General features: G+C 39.5%; 1 protein-coding gene across 1 annotated transcript; it reads right to left on the bottom strand.

Moving 5' to 3' along the window:
- Nucleotides 1–7,337: 7,337 nt before the first annotated feature.
- On the bottom strand, nt 7,338–22,973 carry si:rp71-17i16.5 (phosphatidylinositol 4,5-bisphosphate 3-kinase catalytic subunit gamma isoform). Its single transcript, XM_034696146.1, has 13 exons — nt 22,934–22,973; nt 22,557–22,808; nt 18,342–19,528; nt 17,304–17,970; nt 16,924–16,989; nt 15,822–16,047; nt 14,724–14,818; nt 13,424–13,567; nt 13,218–13,308; nt 11,860–11,990; nt 10,359–10,470; nt 9,461–9,618; nt 7,338–8,714 (listed from the first exon to the last, which is right to left on the bottom strand). The coding sequence occupies exons 2-13, from the start codon at nt 22,800–22,802 to the stop codon at nt 8,457–8,459; spliced, it is 3,381 nt and encodes a 1,126-aa protein (XP_034552037.1). The 5' UTR covers nt 22,803–22,808; nt 22,934–22,973; the 3' UTR covers nt 7,338–8,456.
- Between the last annotated feature and the right edge of the window lie 773 nt (nt 22,974–23,746).

Genomic DNA, 23,746 nt, shown 5'->3' with positions numbered 1-23,746 from the left:
ATCCATACCCTAACCCTAATCCTAATCATAACCCTTACCCTTACCCTAACCCTAATCCTAATCCTCACCCTAACCCTAATCCTTACCCTAACCCTAACCCTAACCCTAATCCAGTTTGGTTCTGTTTCTGTTTCTGTTTGCTTGAGTTGGTTCTGTTTCTATTTACTTGAGTTGGTTCTGGTTCTGTTTGCTCTAGTTTGGTACTGGTTCTTGTTCTGGTTCTGTTTGCTTGAGTTCGGGTCTGTTACGGTTCTCATACGGTTCTGGTTCGGTTCTGGTTCGGTTCTGGTTCGGTTCTGGTTCGGTTCTGGCATGGTTCGGTTCGGTTCTGGTTCGGTTCTGGTTCCGTTTTAGTACGGTTCTGGTTTTGGTCTGGTTGGGTTCTGGTTGGGTTCTGGTTAGGTTCTGGTTCGGTTCTGGTTCCGTTTTAGTAAGGTTCTGGGACGGTTCTGGTTTTGGTCTGGTTCGGTTCTGGTTGGGTTCTGGCATGGTTCGGTTCTGGTTCCGTTTTAGTACGGTTCTGGGACGGTTCTGGTTCTGGCATGGTTCGGTTCTGGTCCGGTTCTGGGTCCGTTCTAGTACGGTTCTGGGACGGTTCTGGTTCGGATCTGGTGGGGTTCTGGTTCTGGTCTGGTTCGGGTATGATTCGGGTCTTGTTGGGTTTGGTTGCGTTTGGTTCTGGTTCGGTTCTGGTTCATTTCTGGTACAGTTCTGGTTCGGTTCTGGTTCGGGTCTGGTTCGGTTCTGTTTCAGTTCTCGTTAGGTTTGGTTGGGTTTGGTTCTGGTTCTAACCCTATCCCTAACCCAACCCTAACCCTAACCCTAACCCTAATCCTAACCTAACCCTAATCCTAAACCTAACCCTAATCCTAACCCTAACCCTAATCCTAAACCTAATCCTAACCTAACCCTAATCCTAAACCTAACCCTAACCCTAACCCTAACCCTAATCCTAACCTAACCCTAATCCTAAACCTAACCCTAATCCTAACCCTAACACTAACCCTTATCCCAACCCTAACCCTAACCCTAATCACAACCCTAACCCTAACCCCTAACCCTAAACCCTAACTCTAACCCTAACCCTAAACACAACCCTAACCCTAATCCTAACCCTAATCCTAACCCTAATCCTAACCCTAATCATGACCCCAAACCTAATCCTAACCCTAATCCTAACCCTAACACCAACCCTAATCCCAACCCTAACACCAACCCTAATCCCAACCCTAACCCTATCCCTAATCCTAAACCTAACCCTAATCCTAACCCTAACACTAATCCTTACCCTAACCCTAACCCTAATCCTAAACCTAACCCTAATTCTAACCCTAACCCTAATCATAACCCTAACCCTAATCCTAAACCTAATCCTAACCCTAATCATGACCCCAAACCTAATCCTAACCGTAACCCTAACCCTAACCCTAATCCCAACCCTAACCCTAACCCTAATCCTAACACTAATCCTTACCCTAACCCTAACCCTAATCCTAAACCTAAACCTAATCCTAACCCTAATCATGACCCCAAACCTAATCACAACCCTAATCCTAACCCTAACACCAACACTAATCCTTACTCTAACCCTAACCCTAATCCTAAACCTAACCCTAATTCTAACCCTAACCCTAATCATAACCCTAACCCTAAACCCTAACTCTAACCCTAACCATAACCCTAATCCTAACCTTAACCCTAATCATAACCCTAACCCTAATCCTAACCCTAACCCTGACCCTAATCATAACCCTAACCCCAACTCTAATCCTTACCTAACCCTAACCCTAATTTTAACCCTAACCCTAATCCTAACCCTAACCCTAATCCCAACCCTAACCTTAATCATAATCATAATCATAACCCTAACCCTAATCATAACCTTAACCCTAACCCCTAACCCTAAACCCTAACTCTAACCCTAACCCTAATCACAACCCTAACCCTAATCCTAATCCTAACCCTAATCCTAACCCTAATCATGACCCCAAACCTAATCCCAACCCTAATCCTAAACCTAACCCTAATCCTAACCCCTAACCCTAAAACCTAACTCTAACCCTAACCCTAATCACAACCCTAACCCTAATCCTAAACCTAATCCTAACCCTAATCATGACCCCAAACCTAATCCTAACCCTAATCATGACCCCAAACCTAATCCTAACCCTAATCCTAACCCTAACCCTAACCCTAATCCTAACCCTAACACTAATCCATACCCTAACCCTAATCCTAATCATAACCCTTACCCTTACCCTAACCCTAATCCTAATCCTCACCCTAACCCTAATCCTTACCCTAACCCTAACCCTAACCCTAATCCAGTTTGGTTCTGTTTCTGTTTCTGTTTGCTTGAGTTGGTTCTGTTTCTATTTACTTGAGTTGGTTCTGGTTCTGTTTGCTCTAGTTTGGTACTGGTTCTTGTTCTGGTTCTGTTTGCTTGAGTTCGGGTCTGTTACGGTTCTCATACGGTTCTGGTTCGGTTCTGGTTCGGTTCTGGTTCGGTTCTGGTTCGGTTCTGGTTCGGTTCTGGTTCGGTTCTGGCATGGTTCGGTTCGGTTCTGGTTCGGTTCTGGTTCCGTTTTAGTACGGTTCTGGTTTTGGTCTGGTTGGGTTCTGGTTGGGTTCTGGTTAGGTTCTGGTTCGGTTCTGGTTCCGTTTTAGTAAGGTTCTGGGACGGTTCTGGTTTTGGTCTGGTTCGGTTCTGGTTGGGTTCTGGCATGGTTCGGTTCTGGTTCCGTTTTAGTACGGTTCTGGGACGGTTCTGGTTCTGGCATGGTTCGGTTCTGGTCCGGTTCTGGGTCCGTTCTAGTACGGTTCTGGGACGGTTCTGGTTCGGATCTGGTGGGGTTCTGGTTCTGGTCTGGTTCGGGTATGATTCGGGTCTTGTTGGGTTTGGTTGCGTTTGGTTCTGGTTCGGTTCTGGTTCATTTCTGGTACAGTTCTGGTTCGGTTCTGGTTCGGGTCTGGTTCGGTTCTGTTTCAGTTCTCGTTAGGTTTGGTTGGGTTTGGTTCTGGTTCTAACCCTATCCCTAACCCAACCCTAACCCTAACCCTAACCCTAATCCTAACCTAACCCTAATCCTAAACCTAACCCTAATCCTAACCCTAACCCTAATCCTAAACCTAATCCTAACCTAACCCTAATCCTAAACCTAACCCTAACCCTAACCCTAACCCTAATCCTAACCTAACCCTAATCCTAAACCTAACCCTAATCCTAACCCTAACACTAACCCTTATCCCAACCCTAACCCTAACCCTAATCACAACCCTAACCCTAACCCCTAACCCTAAACCCTAACTCTAACCCTAACCCTAAACACAACCCTAACCCTAATCCTAACCCTAATCCTAACCCTAATCCTAACCCTAATCATGACCCCAAACCTAATCCTAACCCTAATCCTAACCCTAACACCAACCCTAATCCCAACCCTAACCCTAACCCTAATCCCAACCCTAACCCTAACCCTAACCCTAACACTAATCCTTACCCTAACCCTAACCCTAACCCTAATCCCAACCCTAACCCTAACCCTAATCCTAACCCTAACACTAATCCTTACCCTAACCCTAACCCTAATCCTAATCATAACCTAACCCTAACCCTAATCCTAATCATAACCCTAACCCTAATCCTTACCCTTACCCTAACTCTAACCCCAACCCTAACCCTAATCCAGTTTGGTTCTGTTTGCTTGAGTTGGTTCTGTTTCTATTTACTTGAGTTGTTTCTGGTTCTGTTTGCTCTAGTTTGGTACTGGTTCTTGTTCTGGTTCTGTTTGCTTGAGTTCGGATCTGGTACGGTTCTCATACAGTTCTGGTTCGGTTCATGTTCGGTTCTGGTTCATTTCTGGTACATTTCTTCAGCAGGCACCTGTTCAGCATAACCACAGGAAATGATGTTGTGCATAAAGGCGGAGTAATCTGCTTGAAATATGGCAACTTTCTGGAACCTTCTTTTCAGACTCAAGGCGCGTTGTTCTGCTAGCTTGCGGTTGTCAGGCATGCACACATTTCCTTTCTTTAGAGGCAAACCAATGGTGTAGTGACCATCCACCAGCTCAACAGTGCTTTTCACCATTTCCATAAACTGGCAATCTTCTCTTGATGGACTCAGTTGCTCTTCATGGCTGCATTCCGGGAAGTCTAGTTGAAACTGCTGCTTCCACAGTTCATCCAATTTCACCACAGAGATGTGGTTAACAGTAATGTTGGGTTGATCCAGTTCTGCTTCACCAGACATTGGCCTGTTAACAGTCCATCCCAACAATGTCTGATCAGCGTATGGCCCTCCATCTTCACTTGGAATCACCTTTATGGGTTCCAGGGCTCTAGGTGCATTCAAACCGATCAAAAGTTCAATGTCTGCGTCAATTTCAGGTAGGTGTACCCCTCGCAAATATGGCCATCGGACCAGATCCTGCTCCTGTGGTATGTTACTCCTGCACACAGGCATTTTCTTCTGTGTAAAGACATCTGGCAAGTCACAGTAGAGGTCACTTTCCAGGCCAGCCACCTCCAGATCTGAGACAATGGAACTTCCCACAAGCTTTTCCTGGCCCATAGTGCGTAAGAGAATTTTAGTTCCTCTTCCTGAAACATTCAGCTTATTCATCAGACGTGATGTACAAAAGGAACCAGAACTGCCTTGGTCCAAAAAGGCATAGGTTTCCACAATTTTGTGACCCTTTTTAGACTTGACCTTGACTGGCACAATGGAGAGCTTGCAGTCATGGTCACCGGCCCCAGTAAGACCACTACTTTGCAACGCCATCAGAGAGCTGCCCACTGCTGCGTTTGTATCTGACATACCTGCTTGATCTCTACCTTGGTCTTTGTTCTTTGGGTGAATATGGAGCACGCTAGGGTGACTAGCTCCACATGTTTTACATGACAGTCTCCTCTTGCAGTCCCTACTTATGTGCCCTATGCACAGACAGACAAAGCAGACTCCATGTTCTTTCAGAAAAGTGATCTTCTCTTTATGTGCCCTCTTTCCCAATAGAGAACACACTTCCAGTGCATGTTCACCCTTGCAGTATAGGCAGGTCCTTTTCTCCAGTGGGCCTCCTTCCTTTCTCACATGGGTCTTTCCATCAACCGATGCTACTGTAGTTGCAAAACTACTTCCTTGATTTCGGGTGCGACGCTGATAGGTATCTTTGCTGCTGTCTTTAATTTGCATTGTCTTCTGAGTGTCCTGTATATTACCAAATATAGGGTCTGCTGCAATCTTTACTTGGCGCTCAATGAAACTCACAATGTCAGGGAAAGTAGCTCTTCTGTGACGGGTCTCTTGAATATCACAAGCTACTGACCTCCATTTGTCTCTCAGCTTATATGGCAACTTCTTGATCACCGTCAGCATGTTTGCAGGCATGTTAAGCTCAGACATGTACTGTATGTCATCCATCACGTTGCAACATCCTCTTAAGAAGAGACCATAAGCTTGGAGAGATTTAGCATCCTCTACTTTAACCACAGGCCATGAGAGTGCTTTGTCCAAATAAGCAGAAGCAATCCTTTGCTCATTCCCAAAATGTTCTTCCAACAAAGCCTTTGCCCTTTGATATCCTCTGTCTGCAGGCATTTGTTGACAGCTTCGAACAAGCTCATGTGGTTCTCCTCTTGTGTATTGTGCCAGAAAGTGCAGACAGTCTCCAACATCACTTGTCCTTTCTTCTACATTGTGCTCAAAGGCTCTTATTAAGGCGTGATAGTGAAGAGGATTTCCATCAAACACCTGGATTTCTCTTTTTGGTAAATGAGAAGTGTTATGTCGTTGCACCAGCGGAGCAGAAAGGTAATTTTGCCTTGCCATTATTGATAGCAAATTGTGACTGTCATCAATAACTGGCACCTGAGCATGTTGACTGTCTGCAAACTGAGAAGCTGAAACATGATTCTTTACATTAGGAGCCATCAGGTACCCGGGCAGCCTCTGCTGAGCTATTTGAGATCCAACATCAACAGTAATTTTCCTTTCATTTGCCTTTGTCTGATGAGACTTGGTTGCAATTCGACTGTCATACACTCCTTGGCCACCAGGCACAAATGAATCAACCTCAGCGTTAAGAGCAGCATGAGCCTGTCTGGCCATGTAGGATTCCATACCATCCGATTTTCTACATCTGCTGCCTTTCACACTGCTTCCTGAGACTCTTAGGACCTCCATCCTAGCCTGAGCGGCTGCTATCTCCATCTCAAGCTCAAACCTTTCTTTCTTTTTCTTTATTTCCTCTTCTTGCTGCTCCAGCTCTTGTTTTTGTTTGAGTAACTTCTGACGAGTGAGAAGAGCAGCCATTTCAGCTTCCGCTTTGACACGAGAAGAGGATACAGAGGAGCTTGAACTTCTTGAAGTTCCAGCTTTTGGTCCACATTTTTTCCTGCTTCCAACATTTGAGATGCTGTAATTTGGTTGAATGTCATCCCGTTCCATGTCATTCCTTTTTCCAGGCAAATCCTCCTGTCCCATGTCTGGGGACATTTTACTGTCAAGATGTGACTTAAACAGTTGCAAGTTTGGAGGATTTTCACATTCCTTGTAATTTGGTAGTCTCTCCACGTTGTCATTTGTTGCAGATCTTGAGACTGATCTCTTAGTTCCAGCCACAATTTCACATCCTCAATAAATCCTTTGCTGTATTTATTGACGCTTGCAAACCACACCTTTTGTTTATCCTTTTCCACCTCAGGTAGCATTTCCATCAGTGATCCATGCAGGGAAATTGTCTCACCATGCAATTGCGTCAAAATGTCCAGTTGAGTTTGCACCTGTGAAACATTATCATCATTCTCCATGAGCTCCTTTAAAGCAGCGATGACACCTTTTATTTTATGCACTCTGGTTTGGCGTTCTTTTCTAAGTTTCTCCATTTTAAACCCAAAAGCTTTTTCGGTGAGAATGATTTTCCTTTTGACAATTTCATTGTTATCAGTTTCATTTGCATTCAAACTGAACTTCGATCCATTCACATGTGAATCATCCTTTGATCCACTCAGGCATTCAGGGCACCTTTTTGTTTACATTATTTCACTACAAAGACATCCATACCCATAGGGCACTTTTTGGAAGTCAATACACTGGAGAGGCACCCAGAGGGCACTTTCTAACATTTCGTTGACTGGGAGGGCATCCATAGGGTAGTTTATTAGATTTTACCCACTGGAAGGAGATCCAGAGTAACCTTTTTTTTTTACATTAAGTTTATTAAAAGGGCATCCAGTACAGTCCATACATATCAACATATACACTAATAATACTAAATAAATAAAAAAAAAATTGGAAGAAGAAGAACAAAAAAAGAACAAAAAAAACTAAAGTCGCTTTACACAAACTTTTGCAGTGTCAACACAATATCACAAAAAGATAAATTACATGTTATAGCACATATATATAGCAGTGTAATATATTTTTAATAATTTTTACAAGGGTGTATTGTTTACATGAATTGAGGTATGAAGTAACGGTTAATTAACAATGCTTAACTAATGGTAGGCCTATATTAAACACAAATTAATCAATAATTCATGCAGATATTCATCGTGAGTCCTGATGACTTCAAGATTAATTAAGCATTCATTTACTAAAAAAGTGTACCATTATTGTAAAGTGTTACCAATAAACCTGATAATCATTATTATTATTGAAGGTTTGGCATGATTTAAAAACAGACAACTACTCGGTTTGTAAAACGCCGTATGCACTACCTTGCAAATTGTTATTTCCATTTTTTTCACAAAACACAGAGTTTATGTTGGAGCCATTTTGTTTTCAGCTTGATACTAGATACCAAGTGAAGCAACTTTGATAGAATAAAAACATCTTAATATTTCAAATAGTTTCCTCAGAAATTGGAAGACAGTGATGACACAGTAAGGTTGTAGCACAGGAAATATTGACATCAAGATTTAAATACTCTAAAACTATACAACATACAAGAGTCTTTCAGAATGACAGCTGCTCCTATTATTGTCTGTTTTTATAAGATTTTAATGAATGTCTGACAGTTCTACAACAATTGGTGAAACAACTTTGAAACTTAAAAAAATGCATGAGTCATTGAAAATCAACTTTGCTGTGACAAAAATATTAATAGGTTTTATTTTTAATGGAATAAGCTCTTTTTTAAATCCTTAAAAAAACAATTTGTATCCATTAAAGGAATGATTGAACCCCTCTCTGTGGACACTGTTTTAGATGTATTTGGAAAAGAGTAAGGGACATAGATTTAATATAATGATGACATAAATGAAATTGAATCAAATAATTGTGTTAAATGCATTCTAATATTCATACCACAGAGCAAATAGAATTAACAATAATTTCATCTTTTAATGCAATAGCATCCACAAATGCTGGACATGTTTTGTTCCATGTCTCGAGAATCAGTAGAATATTTCTCAAAAAAGTTTTGTCAGTCCCGAAGAGGTTTTCTGTTATCAGTTTACTTGATGCCTGCAAACATGTGGATCCACCAGTTGGCCTGCACTGTCCATCCAAGATGTTCACAAACAGAGATTTGCTGCAGGAAATGCTTCTTAGCCTCTGCTTCACTATGTTTCATCTGGAGTGCCTCACGCAGGTAGCGCATGTCCTCCGCAGCGCTCAGCTCAGGGATGCCGGTCAGTAGCATGAGGGAGAAAAGGGTGACGAGCAGATGAGAATGGGAGCGCAGGGAGAGGTAAGCTTGGGTGCATGTGTCCTAGTAGGGGAAAAGACAAGGGAAAAGAAGGGACACACTTTAGCTGATGTTTAAAGCATTTTTTCATTGTGTCTATCATTTACAAAGGAAAACATGTCAATGTGTCAGTGAAGTGGGTTAGAAATGCTACATGTTTAGTTGTTTATTTTAACATACACCCCCTATTTTTTGCAAGGAACTATTCTGGCTTCTGTTGTCAACTTTTACATGGTATTGCATTTTTATCACAGGAGACGGAGCTATGGCTCCACTGTGAACAGGTTAGAGAGACAGTAGTTACAAACTGTGGCATGAGCTAGACGCTAACTCTGGTCCTCTTATCATTCCACAGGTATTATTAATCTTTTTTTTTTTTTTTTACCTTAAGCTCGATCTGTAAACAAATGTACACACAGTTTAAGTAGGTTGTTATATTTTGTGTAGTATTATTATTGTCATAACTGTCACCAAGATTGATTTGAGCCAGCAATATAAGTCATGTAAAGGAATCAATGAAGAATTTGTTTTCTTTCATTAGAAGTGTAGAGCTCCCACAAGAGGCTTTAAGCAAGATTAATGAAAGACAGCTGAGGAGTAATTTTTCTTTTTCTTATTTCTTTGTTTTGATTTTAGAGGATTTGATTTGTTGGAAAAACACAAACTGTCTCATGCATTACCCTTTCACTAAAAGAGTGATGTTGAAATATAAAAGCTGTCTATATACACCAAAAACACTTTGTCATAAACATGTATTCAGGTATTCTTACCCTGAACTGCTGGAAGTAGAGGCTGTTGCCACCTTTTCCTCTGCCCATGACATGGAGGAAGTCAGGAGTGAGGACGAATGGTACACGTTCCCTGTTTACCCCAAGGAAGTGCTTTGTGTTACCCAGGATGTGTCCAAAGTCAACGTGAAACAGGTTTCCTGAAGGAAAGGGTTAAGTATTTATTTATTCATTTACAATTTTTACATCTTTCAATTATTTGTTTTCAATATTTTAGGTCTTCACACCATCAATGTAAGTCCCATTTTAACAAACGAAATACCTTTTCACAATGCAGTGATGAAATCAATTATAAGGTTCTGAATAAAACATAATTATTTTGAATGTTTTCTAAGAGTGCATATTCTGAATGCAACCCAATAGAGCCAACAAGATAATTCATAAAATATTTTATCTCTTTTGACCAAAACTTTTTACTCTGTCCACCAGGCATAAGAGAAAAATTACCATCAGGCTGGTTATAATGGCACTATTCAAAAGGCAGCATCTGTGATGGTATGGGGCTGCATAAAGTTTACATGGCATGAGTAACCATTACACAATGAAGGCTCCATCAATGCTGAATTTTGGTTTTGGAGCAAATATGTGGCCAAAGTAGGAAACTTAGGAGAAAAAATACCCTGAGCTGGTCTGACCTGGGTCTCTGCTCAATCACTCAATCAATCCACCATAAAACAAGTTGGGTTTTTTTCTTACTCAATTTATTAAATGCATTTCGAGGAAGACAGTCCAGTTCTGCACTTAAAATGTGACTAAGAAATCAATGTGGCTTGAATGGAGAGACAGGTGTGTAAAGCTGGATTAGACTTCTTTACATAGAAAAGCCTCATCTTCAACAGACCAGATAGGTTATGGGTTATTCATGTGAAAGTGTGCATACCTTCAGCCGTAATCATGATGTTGTCATTGTGCCGATCTCCTATACCCAGTACATATGTGGCCACACAGTAACCGGCACAGGAATTCACAAACCTCTCCACTATCTTGTAGTGCTGGAGTGGAGAGATTACAATAACCCAATTATACAATTGTCAAGATGTAACATCAATAACTGTTTTAATGCAGCTGCTAACAACCCAGAAATGATGTACATGTAAAATGTTAAATAAATAACTGAATTTGAAATTAAGTAATATAATATTATATAATATTGAGGGATTATTTTTCCACTACTGGCTGCTGCACAGACAAACATTACCTACCATGTCAGTTTGACCCAACCTCTTTGAAGCTGCGGTTGGTCAGATTAAGATTCACTTTTTGTTATACTGGTTAAAATGATCTTTATGTCCTGACGGCAATCAATACATAATGTGTCCCTAAAAAAAGAGCCCCAAAAAAAGCTGTTCTCTACAATAAACCTGGGAAAACACCAACCAATCACCGTTTTTGGGTCCCAAAATTTTAAACCAATCAAATCCCATCCTGCCAGTCTGCCCGCCTCCAGCGTGTACATTTCCCCAGCATTCACTCCGAGTCCCCGTCCCCTGCCTCTGCTTCCCCTGACTCTATTTACTGCCCCTCTCGCTCGAATCGGGGCTGTCAACTCTGACCTGATGAGGTGCTTTGCTCAGGACTGTAGTCCGGATCAGAGTCTACCATGGGGGCTCTGACAAGCAAAAGAATAAATGGCATTTAGTAAGTCCTACATAAAATGTATATGTAGTATAGTGTCAGTCCGAACGCTGTAGGGATGACGAGCCGATTCATGAACACGTTGATCTTTTCTAACCGGTCACTGTCGGCCGTGAGCACGCCAACCAACAAAACAACAATCAATGTTTGCATGAATGAATGAAGAATTTCTCCTCGTCTCTCTTCTCTCCCGCTCGCACACTCTGAGTCTAAACCTCTCCTGATGCCTTCACTAACCGTCAACACTGTAGGAATTAAGGACATCTACACTGAACACGTTTAACAAACTGTAGAGTTGTTACAGTATTATATGTGTTATATGTGTTATAACTTTTCTCCTGATATCGTGTCAACAGTACAACTGGATAATGCTAGCATGACAGTTGTGAGTACTAACAGCAGCCATGTTTGTTTGTGTTTCTAACTTTGATACTTTGATGACAATGTTTTGGTGAGGACCGGTTTTGAATCAGCCATGATCATATGTTCGCAAGTCAGCGGCGCTCGTGCATGTGAGCGGGGGCGTCGTTTTGGAGGAGCTCCAAGGGGAAGGGGGGAGGGGTTAGACGGAGTCCTGAAGACATGGTACATTCAAATTCATGCTAGTTTTCCGAGACTACCAACCCCAGCTTTAAATAAAGTTTGGAGATGACATGAATTTCATTTCTAATCAGTTAATACCAATTAATTTGGATAATACCGGCATGGTTTTGGCTTCATATTATGTCTGAGTGATCCATACTTACAATTTCCTGGAATGGACATTTGGACTTCAGCCACTCAAACAGAGCGTCATTTCTGAAGGCCCCAGTTGTTCCTCCATGGTTCCTCTGGACTGTTGCAATGGTCACTGCATTTCTCACAATCTCAATCATGCCTGATGATGGACAATTTTTACTGTAAACATTTGTTTGGAACTTTTTCAATTTACATTGGACACCTTGTTGTGTCCTTGATGCTAGTGTGATCACTCTGAAATTAATATGAAGAAAAGCATCAACTACTGTTTCTCCAGATATGGCATTCACTAAATCAGCATTAGCATCCCATGCTTTTTATTTCATGTAAATCAAATACTAAAGCTGTAAACACATAGCAGCTACTTGGTTGTTCAATTCATGTCAAAGAACCTTCTTATCAAAGAACCCAAGCTCCACTTTGTTATGGGCTAGCCCCGAGTATAGAGGTATGATTAAAGGAAAAAGACAGCCCTAACCTGAAAGGTGAACTAAAAAAGGGCGGACAGAGATTAGATGGAATGGACTGCTTCTCATGAATGGAAAACACAAAACACGTTAGTTCACTAACATAATAGTCTGCTCTGGAAAAAAATGACAGGTTCTCCAAAGTTCATAGTCATGGGTCAGTTGTTGAGACTTTCAGCTGTCCAAGTCGGCGTCCTCATCTCATCTTTTTTATTGAGCTCTCTTAACTTGTAGAAAGACAAACAGAGGTTTAGGGTCTGTTAATTTTTCAGATACTTCTTATATTGTTCCTTGGCCCATGTTGGGAGAGGATCTCCTTTTTTCAAAGAAGGCTCAACCTCCTTCATAGTAGGACATTTTCCGAGCCTTACAAAGTTGCTCCACAAGTGGCCATAGTTTCATTCTGGCCTCTCTCTCGGCTTTGCAGAGATCCTTTTTGAAGTTCCGGGTACTGTGTCTTCAGTCATTTTCCTCACTGCAATTTTTCTCTTTGTAGAAGTCGACAATTCGATAATTTGTTTGAGCTACGCCCCAAAATAATAAAACATTGGTTCATAAGCAAAGACAGAGTAAATGCTGTAGAACTCAACTTTTAACCCCCCTCATTTCATTGCAGCTGTATCCCTTTCTCTGAGTCTTGTGAAGACATTTAAAGGAGACCAAGCACCTGCTCTGTGTGCACTTCATTTAAGGTGTGTTTAGACTATCAGACAAATCAGTGACACAACGTAACGCATACTTTATTTCCCCCATGAGAAGCAGTCCAAAGTCATTGTACAAAATCAGAAATGAAAAGAAGAGGAATCTTAATGTACTTAACATTCCTAACACTCTTCCACAGGTTTTCCTGTGACCCTGTGTTTAATACTACCCCTTTTGAACAATAAGGCAGTAAATACCTGTATTGTGTCCTGTTGAAATACAGCCATATGGAATAAGGTTAAGATCAAGAGATTTCTCCTGCCAGATGGAGTCCATCACTGCCAGTGTCTAAAGAGGGAGAAACACAGTCAGATATCACTCTATCCAAAGGTAAAATGTATTCACTACTGTAAAACACTTCAACCGTAAGAGACATTATTGATGCAAAAAATATCTCCTTGACCTGGATAACCAGCATGTCCTGCCTGAGGTCATCCCCCTCTTTGAAAATAATTCCAACGGGTTGAGTAGGGGTTGGTGATGGCAAGGGACAAAACTCCAACCAAAGAGGCTTCTTCTTTGAGGCCATCACTTTGCATTTGTCTAGCTGAAAGAGAGTCCTGATATAACTGAATTGTCTAAAAAGGCTCCAAAATCACCTTTTCTACAACAAATCTTTGACTTTTCATTCATGAGCTGAGGACAATGTTAAAAGGCACAAATATAACACAATATAACACAAAGACCCTGTAAAGTAAACTTAATAAAAAGGGCAAACCAATAGACTTACATTATAAGGGGAGCAAATAAGAAAACACCCCAAAGAAAAACATAGATTGTCCCAAAAGATAAATGAAAACACAAGACCATGTTTCTTGCAGATCTTCTGGCAAAAAAACAAGTCTTTAATCTTGTTCTAGTTGAGTTTATCTTATAGTTAAAAGGATGGGATTTATGTGAGCGAAGACTTAACAGATTTGAACTTTCCTTCATCCAATTAGATAACTTGGGCAGAGCAAGCTGTTGTAACTAGACTAACTAGTAACAGACAGACAGACAGACAGGCAGGCAGGCAGGCAGGCTGGCAGGCAGGCAGGCAGGCAGGCAGGCAGGCAGGCAGGCAGGCAGGCAGGCAGACAGACAGACAGACAGACAGCTATACGGATGGATGGACGGACTGACAGAAAGATGGATGGATCCCGGAGGATAATTTAAGTTTTGCAACTTACAGGACACATGACATTAACTATTCGTCACATTTAACCCAAACCCCTAATAACTATTAAACTGTACAAAACACAGTTGAACAAAACAATATATAAATTAAACCTGTTTTAAAAAATGTTTACATCCATAGAAAATTTAAATCAGCTCCAGCAAAGATTTCAGAGGAGATATTTGTGAAGCTGAAGAGCAGCATTTCTCTAGAAAGGCACAGCAGCGTCTGTATGGAAGTAGTCCAAACTATAATAAACAAGTCCAAGAGTAACTCACTTGTCAGTCAGTGTGAGTGTTAAAAAATAGAATAAGAAGTTTGTTTTATCATAAATCATGATTGCCCTTTACACCTTATTACCTTACCTAAAAGTCTCTAAACATTGTTCATTGCTCAGGTTTTTAGAATAAACAGAACATCATTAAACCTTTTACAGAAGATTCAAGACGTCAGACAAAATATAATACTGAAAACATGATTTTTAGAATCCAAATATAATTCAACACAAGTACACAACTTAAACATGCACTTTAATAGCAAGACTTACCAGTATCTTCCCAACTTTTATGCGGGGGTCAAAGGGCAGCAGGAACTCCTCGGGCAGACTGCAGTTTCTAAGGAGCTCTTGAACTTTGAGATGAGCTAAAAAAAAATATCAAAATAGAAAAGCAGAGAGACAAATCAAGTTACTGAACTAGTTAGAGTGCTTTTTTTACAAGATAGGGATAGCTGAAAAGACTTGAAACTTTCAGTCAATAAATCACAAGTATAAAAGACAACTTGCTGGTGCCTTGGCGATACACCATTAGCCATGAACAGAAAGCGTTTTTGAGGTTGTGGCATAATGGCTTGGTGGCGTTTTTTCTGTTTTTTCAACTGACAGAGACAGTGAATCTGCACCATATATACTGTGAATGAACCACATTGTGACTTGTACCAAATCCAAAACGTGCCACCAGATGTGCTGAAGGTGCAAGGGCCTGTTCAGCGATATATATATATATGAAGAGTTAATTTGCAAAAACAGATATCTCCGTTTGTATGCATTTTCAAAAAACATATTTCCTTTTAATATAATTCTTTTATAAAGTTACATTTTTAAGATACAGCTAATTATTAATGTTATTTTGACTTAGTAAATGCCACCCAACTTCAATTGATTGATAATACCTTAAGCTAGTAATAGAAAAAAATATGTTTTTTGAAACATTTTTTACATTTTCAAAGTGAGTTATCTGTTTTGGAAAATTAACTCTTCATATACATATATAAAGATTACAACAAAGACAACTGTCTAGACCTGCTCTTTTTGTTAAGTGCCTTGAGATAACATTTGTTTTGAATTGGAGCTATACAAATAAAAACTGAGTGGTTAAATTTTGTTTTTATTACAACAGGAAACACCAGGGGTGTGAAAGTTTCTATACCTTTAAACCATAATGTTTAGCTGATTGTCATGTAAGACGGGATATTAACAATGCATCACATTATCATGGCCATGAAGAAAATCCCATGCCCTTTTTTGTGGGTCACCTTGAAATGGGTTAAAAACATCAAAACACACCATAATGCTCTTTTAGATTTTTTCTCTTTAAATCTGATGAAGTACAATACAATCCACATGGATTTTCTATGTGTTTCTCACCAGTAGGAGAAAGGTCAGTCTTGTCAGGGTAGATGTTTTTAATCATTATAGCAACCTCCTGCAGGGAAACCACAGCCTGGACCTGTTTGTTAAAGCTGTCAATCATTGCCTGACCACAGCCTAAAAGGTATGCCTCAAGTATCACAGCCATGCGTTGGCGGAAGTAAGGACATCCTGCCACCTCACTGCGGAGATACCAGAAGAAGAAGTGGCCGATTCTCTTGCTCTGCAGTAAAGGAAAAGAATAAATGAGGGTAAGAGCAAGATACAGACATTTTGTATTTGTGTTAACTTGTGGTCAAAACTTAAGAGGCACCTTGGAGCCGGTAACAGAATTAATTTGAATACTGCCAAGGAACCAATATTCCTTTTTAGGGCCTGAGCACAGGCATGGTGAAAAAAATGATATTTTATTGGCCAAGTGATGCCCCCTGGGGTCAGTTAAGAGACCAGTTCCTCGGGGCACTTTCACCAAGAAAGATAAGTTTTTGTACACATAGGTCCTGAGACATACAAAATAGTCTCTTAACGTTGCTGTGAAATCTCGACAAGAAGTGAGAAATTTCAGAAAAAATTGGCGAAAATCACCCCTTTTTGGACCATTTACAGGGGTTGTTTTGGGCCCCATCCTAGGGGCCTTAAAAGTGCCTATACAGCTTAAAAATACGTAAGTGATAAAAAGTAATCAAAATATTTTTGTTTCGTCAATTGCCATGGCTCTGGCGAGTCATCAAAGCTGAATGTTTAGCCATGAAACAGGAAGTCGTTTTTATCTCAGCTCTAATTATTGTAGTTCTCTCATAGCCTCATATTTTAAAGAAATAAATGGCCATCCAAGTAAAGCAGAGGGACAAAAGGACAAAAATGATGGCCTCTACATGTGCCACAATTCTTTATGTAATTAAACTTGCATTGTTCTTTCTAGTCCAAAATGTGATGGATAATAGGTATGCAGATCCTGCACAGTGATTTATTTTTAAATATCAACAGCTTTGGAAAGTTTCTTATATCTGACCAGTCTGTAGTTAATCATCATTTAATACTGACTTCAAAATAGTATGATGAGTATTATTCATGAGTGTTAGGGTGCTGCTCAACTCACCCCCAGAGCTCTTTGGATGAGGTACTGAGCCAAGTAACTGCCATGATAAGGTTCAACTTTGAGGGTCTGTGTAAACAAACAAACAGGAGAAAAAAAAACGTTACATTATTTCCCCAATCTACTCTCCCATCCTTACAGTACCAAGGGTGGATCTAAAAAAATGTTCATGGTGTCTAAACCAGGAGTCTAAACAATGACCGCTGCAACAAGATTCTGCGAATGGGGTGAGCACTCCAACCACAGGGCTAAACAGACAGACCTTACATTGTTTCTTTAAGAGATAGTGTATTACTGTAAAGGGCCTACAAATAAAACATGTCTCGACTTCACTTGGATCGATGGGCGACTTCCTTTTCTGCCCCCTAGATAAAAAAACATACCTGCACCAGCTGCAGCAAATACTTCAAGACATCATCATTTGAGAGGCTCTTCAACTTCTTGACCGCTAGTCTCCTGACGAGAACATCAGCAAAGTCTATACTTAACAGCTCCAGGGCCACTGTGACATCGAGTTCCCCAGGATCCAAGTTTTCCAACTGTTGGTGGACATCCTCAACCACTCTGTGATTCATCCAATCAACATTGCGCAGGTAATGAGGTAATATGGAAGCATTACATAAGCTTTCCTCCCGGGATCTTTGGTTAAAACCATCCCTGTTGATGCCAATGACTGGAGATGAAGATCTAAGAGTTGCATGTTCAGTTATTGATTCTTGGAGACTATTCTCTTGTGGAGAGGAAGAATCTCTGCTGGATGAGGTGGAAGTGGGTGAGAAAGGTGAATCTGGGAATGCGTAATGGGAAGGAAAATATTGAGTCATGTTCACATTGGATGTGGGACTGTTAGAACATTCAGAAGAACTTAATCTATTTGGGAGAACAACTGGGAGACTGTAGTGGTCGAGGTGGAAGCTGATAGCCATGCAGTCAGCTATGTCTGGGTTAGTAGCAGAGGACAGCTTGTCTGCCTGATAGGTGATGGCCTCTTCCTCTAGGTCAGGGTAGGACCACATGTGGAGTGTGTGGGGACCCTGGGTAAGGACAGACCTGAAAGGATGATAGAAAATGTGGTAATAAATTAATACAACTACTACAACTACTATTATATAATAATATTAATAATAATAATTATTATTATTATTATTATAACAATAATAATATGGCCACTACTACTACTACTACTTCTACTACAACTATTACTACTATTGATAAAAAAATATATAATAATAATAATGAAAATAATTTCAACAACAACAATAAGAAGAATAAGAATAAGAATTATACCCACTATCCACTAATACTGCTACTAACACTACTATCAATTCTACTACTGCTACTACTACTCATAATAATAATAAAAGTAGTAATCATAATCCTAAGAAGAATAAAAGATTGTCATAAAAAAACAAAAAACAGACCTGTGATCTATGAGGAGAAGATTAACGAAGTAAAGCACCTTCCCTTTCTGTTTGTTTGGCGCTTTATTGCCTGAAGATGATGTTGACTTTGAGTCTTTGGTTACTGAGGAGTAATCACCACCATTACCAATGATAGTGAAACCAAGCTTGGCTCCACGTGGTAGGTCCCTGAGGAGAACATCAAAGTTCAACCACTCATTCCACAGTACTTCATCTGCGAAGTCTTTGGGAACGGAGGACACTGAAGAGAGGACCTTGTTACCATATAGTACAGAGGCACTTACATAAACAGACTGAGGACATTTATTTGGAAGTGTTGGGATATCAAAGCCGAGCAATTTGACTCTGAGTTTTCTGTTGCAATCCCATAGCGATATCTTGAAGATGTCTTCCAAATCCTTTCCCTTGAGGCAGAGGTCATCTTGGGAGCTGAACTGACCACTGGAATCATTAATGAGTGGCCAGTCTACAAACTCAACTGTCTGATCAAGAACTTGTGACACAGGGACAACAGAGAGGTGGAGGTCTTGTTTGTTTTTCAAACACTGTCGAACCCAAAGGAAATCACTGAGGGGCTGATCTCCAGATAAAAACTCCTCCCTGCCAGAGATTTTCAAAATCAGATTATCAGAGGTGTCATAATAAACCCTCTGGTTGGCCATCACTCTTCTAAAAACTTTTAAAAGAACAGTCGGTGTTGCACTTAAATCCACCTGTATGCTGAAGCTGATTTTGTTGAGGAAATGAAAGGTGACAGGTAGCTTGATGTTAGGGGTGTCTTGTAGGTCATTTGGAAGAGGGGCGCATGTAATCCAAGGCTCAGTGGCATACAACAGGTCATCCCGTTTCCTCAGCTCTTGTGTCCTCATCGTCACCAGTTTCCTGCGCGTGAATTTGGGCTCACTAAGTCTGTCAGATGCTTCTTCATCCAGATTGTGTCCAATCAGATAAGCCAGACACTGCTGTTGTTTCTTTATCACCTCTGAATCAGACGCCATGAGCCGTTTTACCACTATGTGTGCTGATAGCTGTCCAGTGTCATCCTGTGACATTGGAATGTCCAATGATCTGATAACCTCACTATCATCAAAGGCCTCATACCAGTCTCCCTCTTTGGCATATAGTAGAGAGTACTTTTCTTGATCTAGTATTTCAAGTGGTTCTGCTTGGCAATTATTTTCCTGGGCCTAAATACATAGAGACAAATGTAAGAAAATATTAATTATTGCAGAAATATTGTATATTCCAACAGGTCATCTAATATCTTGTCAAACACCTACAGTTTGTTGCAAAGTGAGGTTTCATGTGAACTTAACAGAAACAGCTTCTTTATCTACAGGAGTAGCCTAAACCAATACAGGGCCTTAACATCTAAAACCTTCCCAGTGAGTATTTTTCTGTAGAACGATGTCTATAGCAACTGTTGTTTAAACGTGTTTTAATAGTAAAAGTGCTTTCACTGTTTGAAAATGTTCATTAAATGACTGTATGGACAAGATTTAATTGAAAAGTAACTGTTTTAGAGATACCGGCACAATAATCATTTCACAGCCTAAATAAATGAAAGAACAAAATTATGGATAACGAATTGTGTTTTCTAACACATTTATCTTGACTGATTGAAACCTGGTTGAAATAAGGTCTTTGGCATTCTGACCTGACTTCACATTTTCGTTCTCAATCGATTTCAACATGGAAATCCAGGTTGATTGTTCATTCAGGGTTCCCCCTAAGCCCCATTGACATGTATGTGGATATCATTAAAACATAGTTCCTTCTCTTAACCTCCCATCCCAATGTAAACAAAGTTTTAGTTCACTGAAAACAAAGATTTTGCAGCAATAAGGCATGTGTGGTGTCTACAAGAAATTGTTTTACAGGCAGATGTTTTTTTCTGTGTATCTTATGTTATTCAAAATGTATAACAAACATGGGCTGTGTGCTTGTTAATAAGAAGGTTTTGAGACATGGTAAAGAAAGCGATCAATTGCTTATAAGTTAAAACTGTAGCTGTGTTTAAAGCAAAATTTCTTTGTCCATTAAGAACTGTTTATGTTAGCATGTACCTGGTGTTTTACTGGTTAGCATCCTAGTTGCAGATGGTAGTGAAATAAGATCAAAATATAGATTGTAAATCAATGTCTTTGAGTATCCAGTGTAAAACTTTTACTTTTGAATCAGTTTTGACTGTCTCTTGTGAAAATATCCATGTTGTTTTGCCTGCTGAACTATCCTGCTAACCGAAACTATGATTTTGGCCACATTGTTTACTAATATGATGCTAAACGAAACTAACGGTTTTACCTCACCCTATGGTCTATCTATGGTGTCAACAAGCAGAAGCTAAATGGGCCAGAACTGTTTTCAGCAGGTTGATTTGACATGACTCGTTCGGTTTGATCAGTTGCTCATGTTAGGGAAATTTAATAACCGTCAACAAGGGGTTGTCAAGGGGTTTTGACCAATCAGAATCAAGGTTATCACGCACATTTAATCAATATGTGTAATTTTTCGTATGATTCTTTGTCCTAAGCCACCTTTGGTTTGTATATCAAGCTGCATTGATCTTATTAAAAGTTATATATTGTTATAGTTCATTTACAAATACCTTATCAATACTCTAAACTGCCCCGGATGCTGTGGCATCACTGTGTGAATTGGATTAGTAAAAACAGATGAGCTCAACATAGAGGCCTTTGCCATCAGTGTATGAATGTAGTGTGAAAGGGTGAATGTGACATGTAATGTAAAAGTGCTTTGAGTGGTTAGAAGACCAGGGAAAGTGCTTTATAAAACACAGTCCATTTACCATTTATTGTTAATAATAACTGTACAACTATTTATCAGTTTGATATTTTCTTAGGTTTTAACCATTACATGAATGGTTATATTGATATAATTTTTAACTTGTCTTGTCTTGAATTCTGTTGTGAATATTGGAGTTTTGCTTATGTGATATTTATAAATGTTAAATTTTTTTATTTGTGTCTCTGTCCTGTACAACTCTAACTTGTGCTTCTTTATATTGTATATGGCACCGCATAAAGAATTCATAAAATACATTAGTTTGAGTGTTCAAACATTGATTTAGCGGGGGATACTTCCCGGCTATATAGTTTGAGAAATACCAACTATATCTATTGTCATACATAAAAAGGAAGCATCACTGAACCTTTTGAGTAAAACTAAACAATGAGTGGAAGTGGCAATAACAGTGTAAAAAGTTATGACATTTACATTATTCATTTTCAAAAGGTGTCTGCAAAGCTCCAAGAAGACAGAGCTGAATGAGGACAGATATATATAAATATTCCTGCAGAAGTCCTGTTCACCTTCACTAATGTTACTTTCAATAGAAAATTTCAGTTCAATAAAATTTTGAATAAGCAGTTGTGACCTGACCTTAAATTGAAATGTTCAGTTAAGTATTAATCTAGGAGGAGGTTGATGATACACCACTGCCTTGGAAGGGTTATTGACTGGAATTAGGGAGACAAGCCGTGAATAAACACATAAATAATTTCTAATGATCATAACAATCATTATTTTGTGCCAACTTGTTTATGTCTTTAGTTGGTAGCTGGAGGTGGGTACAGTTATTGAAAAATGTAAAATTAATCTGTCAACAAAGACATTACCTTCACTAACAGTGAATCTGTTAATTCCATTCAAGTTTTAAGGAAGTTGATATTGCTGTTAACATTAAAACCTTGTGAAAGTCTGCCTACCTTCTGATGCAATGGCCAGCGAAAGATTAATCTTAATACAACTGTGCCTTCATTGTGAGTTAGTGGCACTTGGGTGCTATATAGTGGTGAGAATTTTCAACAACTCTCATAAATGATCTCGTCTCCACAGCCAGCATGACATTATACAGATTTCTGAGAGGTTGGACAACTTTTAATGCAAAAATGACAACTTTAAAGAAAAATGAATTTAAAGTTAAAGGTTTTGATGATAGTTTTTCCAAATTAAGGTCCACATTAAAAGTTAATCAAAAAAGTTACACAGATAATTTAATGATCAATTAATTTATGGATGACACGCTAGATAATGATAATAATAAACATCCATTCACGATACATTATCCCTTTCATAAAGTGCTCTATATTCAATATCAAAAAGCAATAAACCACTTTAGACAAAGAACAAAAGTAAGAGAATGAAACCCTTTTCAGTATTAGACCATCCAGTATTAAACTGATGTTTTCTTACCAGCATGCAGATGCTCAGGCGAAGCTGATAGACACTGCATTGTGCAGGGAGGATGACTGACACTGATTGACAGTCTGTATTGTAGTTGTTATCTTCATCCTCCGATGCCTGTGGTGGACTAGGCCCAGGCTTGAACTCACATATAAACTTTAAGTTGCTTGTGGAGCAACTTTGTGCCAACATTTCAGATAGACAGTCTAAAGCCCTTTGACTGACAGGCTGATTCTGGGGTTGAACAAGATCCATCAATTCCTGATTAAAATAAATTATAAGTCAGTGGATGTGAATCAAACTTAGTATCTCTTGACATAAAGATTGTAAGTGAATTGTAGAAATGTATTAGTTAATAAAGCATATAATTAAACTAAAACTCTTACCTGGGCAGGTGCTCCTTTCCTCACATGCAGTCAGTAAGAGCCTGTGCTTGTTTGACGGTTGAAATTCTGTTCCCTTTTTCGTTATTGCTCTGGGACTTCCTTATTCTTTTGTACCACATTTCTCAAACCAGCATAATGATGACTGAAAACAAAGGCTTGAGTGACATTGTATAATATTTGACTTCCTTTTTCCATAGGTTGCCATTGACAGTTTACCAATTACGTTTGACAAACAGGTTACAGGGTACGTTTTTTCTCACCTTGGCAAGAGTAGAAAGAGACACTAAAGGGGGCACCTGCCCTTTTGTCCTCACTTCTCAAAGGCAAACTTGCCTGATGTTTTTTTTTGTTTTTTAAAATTAATTTCAACAAGGAACTCTAATATTAAAACAACGACAACAAAAAATATTCCTAAGACTTGGTAACCCATCCACATCTTGCTTTTTTTTTGCATTCAACAGAAGTTGCTTCCTGTTTGGGATTTTTATGGTCAAACGGCTGGTGTTGTTCAGCGAGTCAGCTCACTAACAACAAAACCTGTGACACAGAGATGGCTTTTATCATTCCTTGTTAACACACTCTTTGTTTAACTATCATTTCACTTTTTAGGCACTCTGATGTACAATCGTCAGCTGTCTACTTCCGGCTTTCCGTCAGAATGAGAAGCAATGTGGAATATGATAAAGTTTTTAACCCAGAATTGCTACTGCAAATAAGGCAACATAGGAAAGGTTGGGAAAAAAACCATTTTGTTAAGATTTAAAAGTTCACATGATATATATATATATATATATATATATATATATATATATA

Source organism: Notolabrus celidotus, chromosome 11 (assembly GCF_009762535.1).
Source record: "Notolabrus celidotus isolate fNotCel1 chromosome 11, fNotCel1.pri, whole genome shotgun sequence".
Lineage (NCBI taxonomy): Eukaryota > Metazoa > Chordata > Actinopteri > Labriformes > Labridae > Notolabrus > Notolabrus celidotus.
Note: the sequence above shows the minus strand (reverse complement) of the source record. Positions and strands in the feature narration are given on the sequence as shown.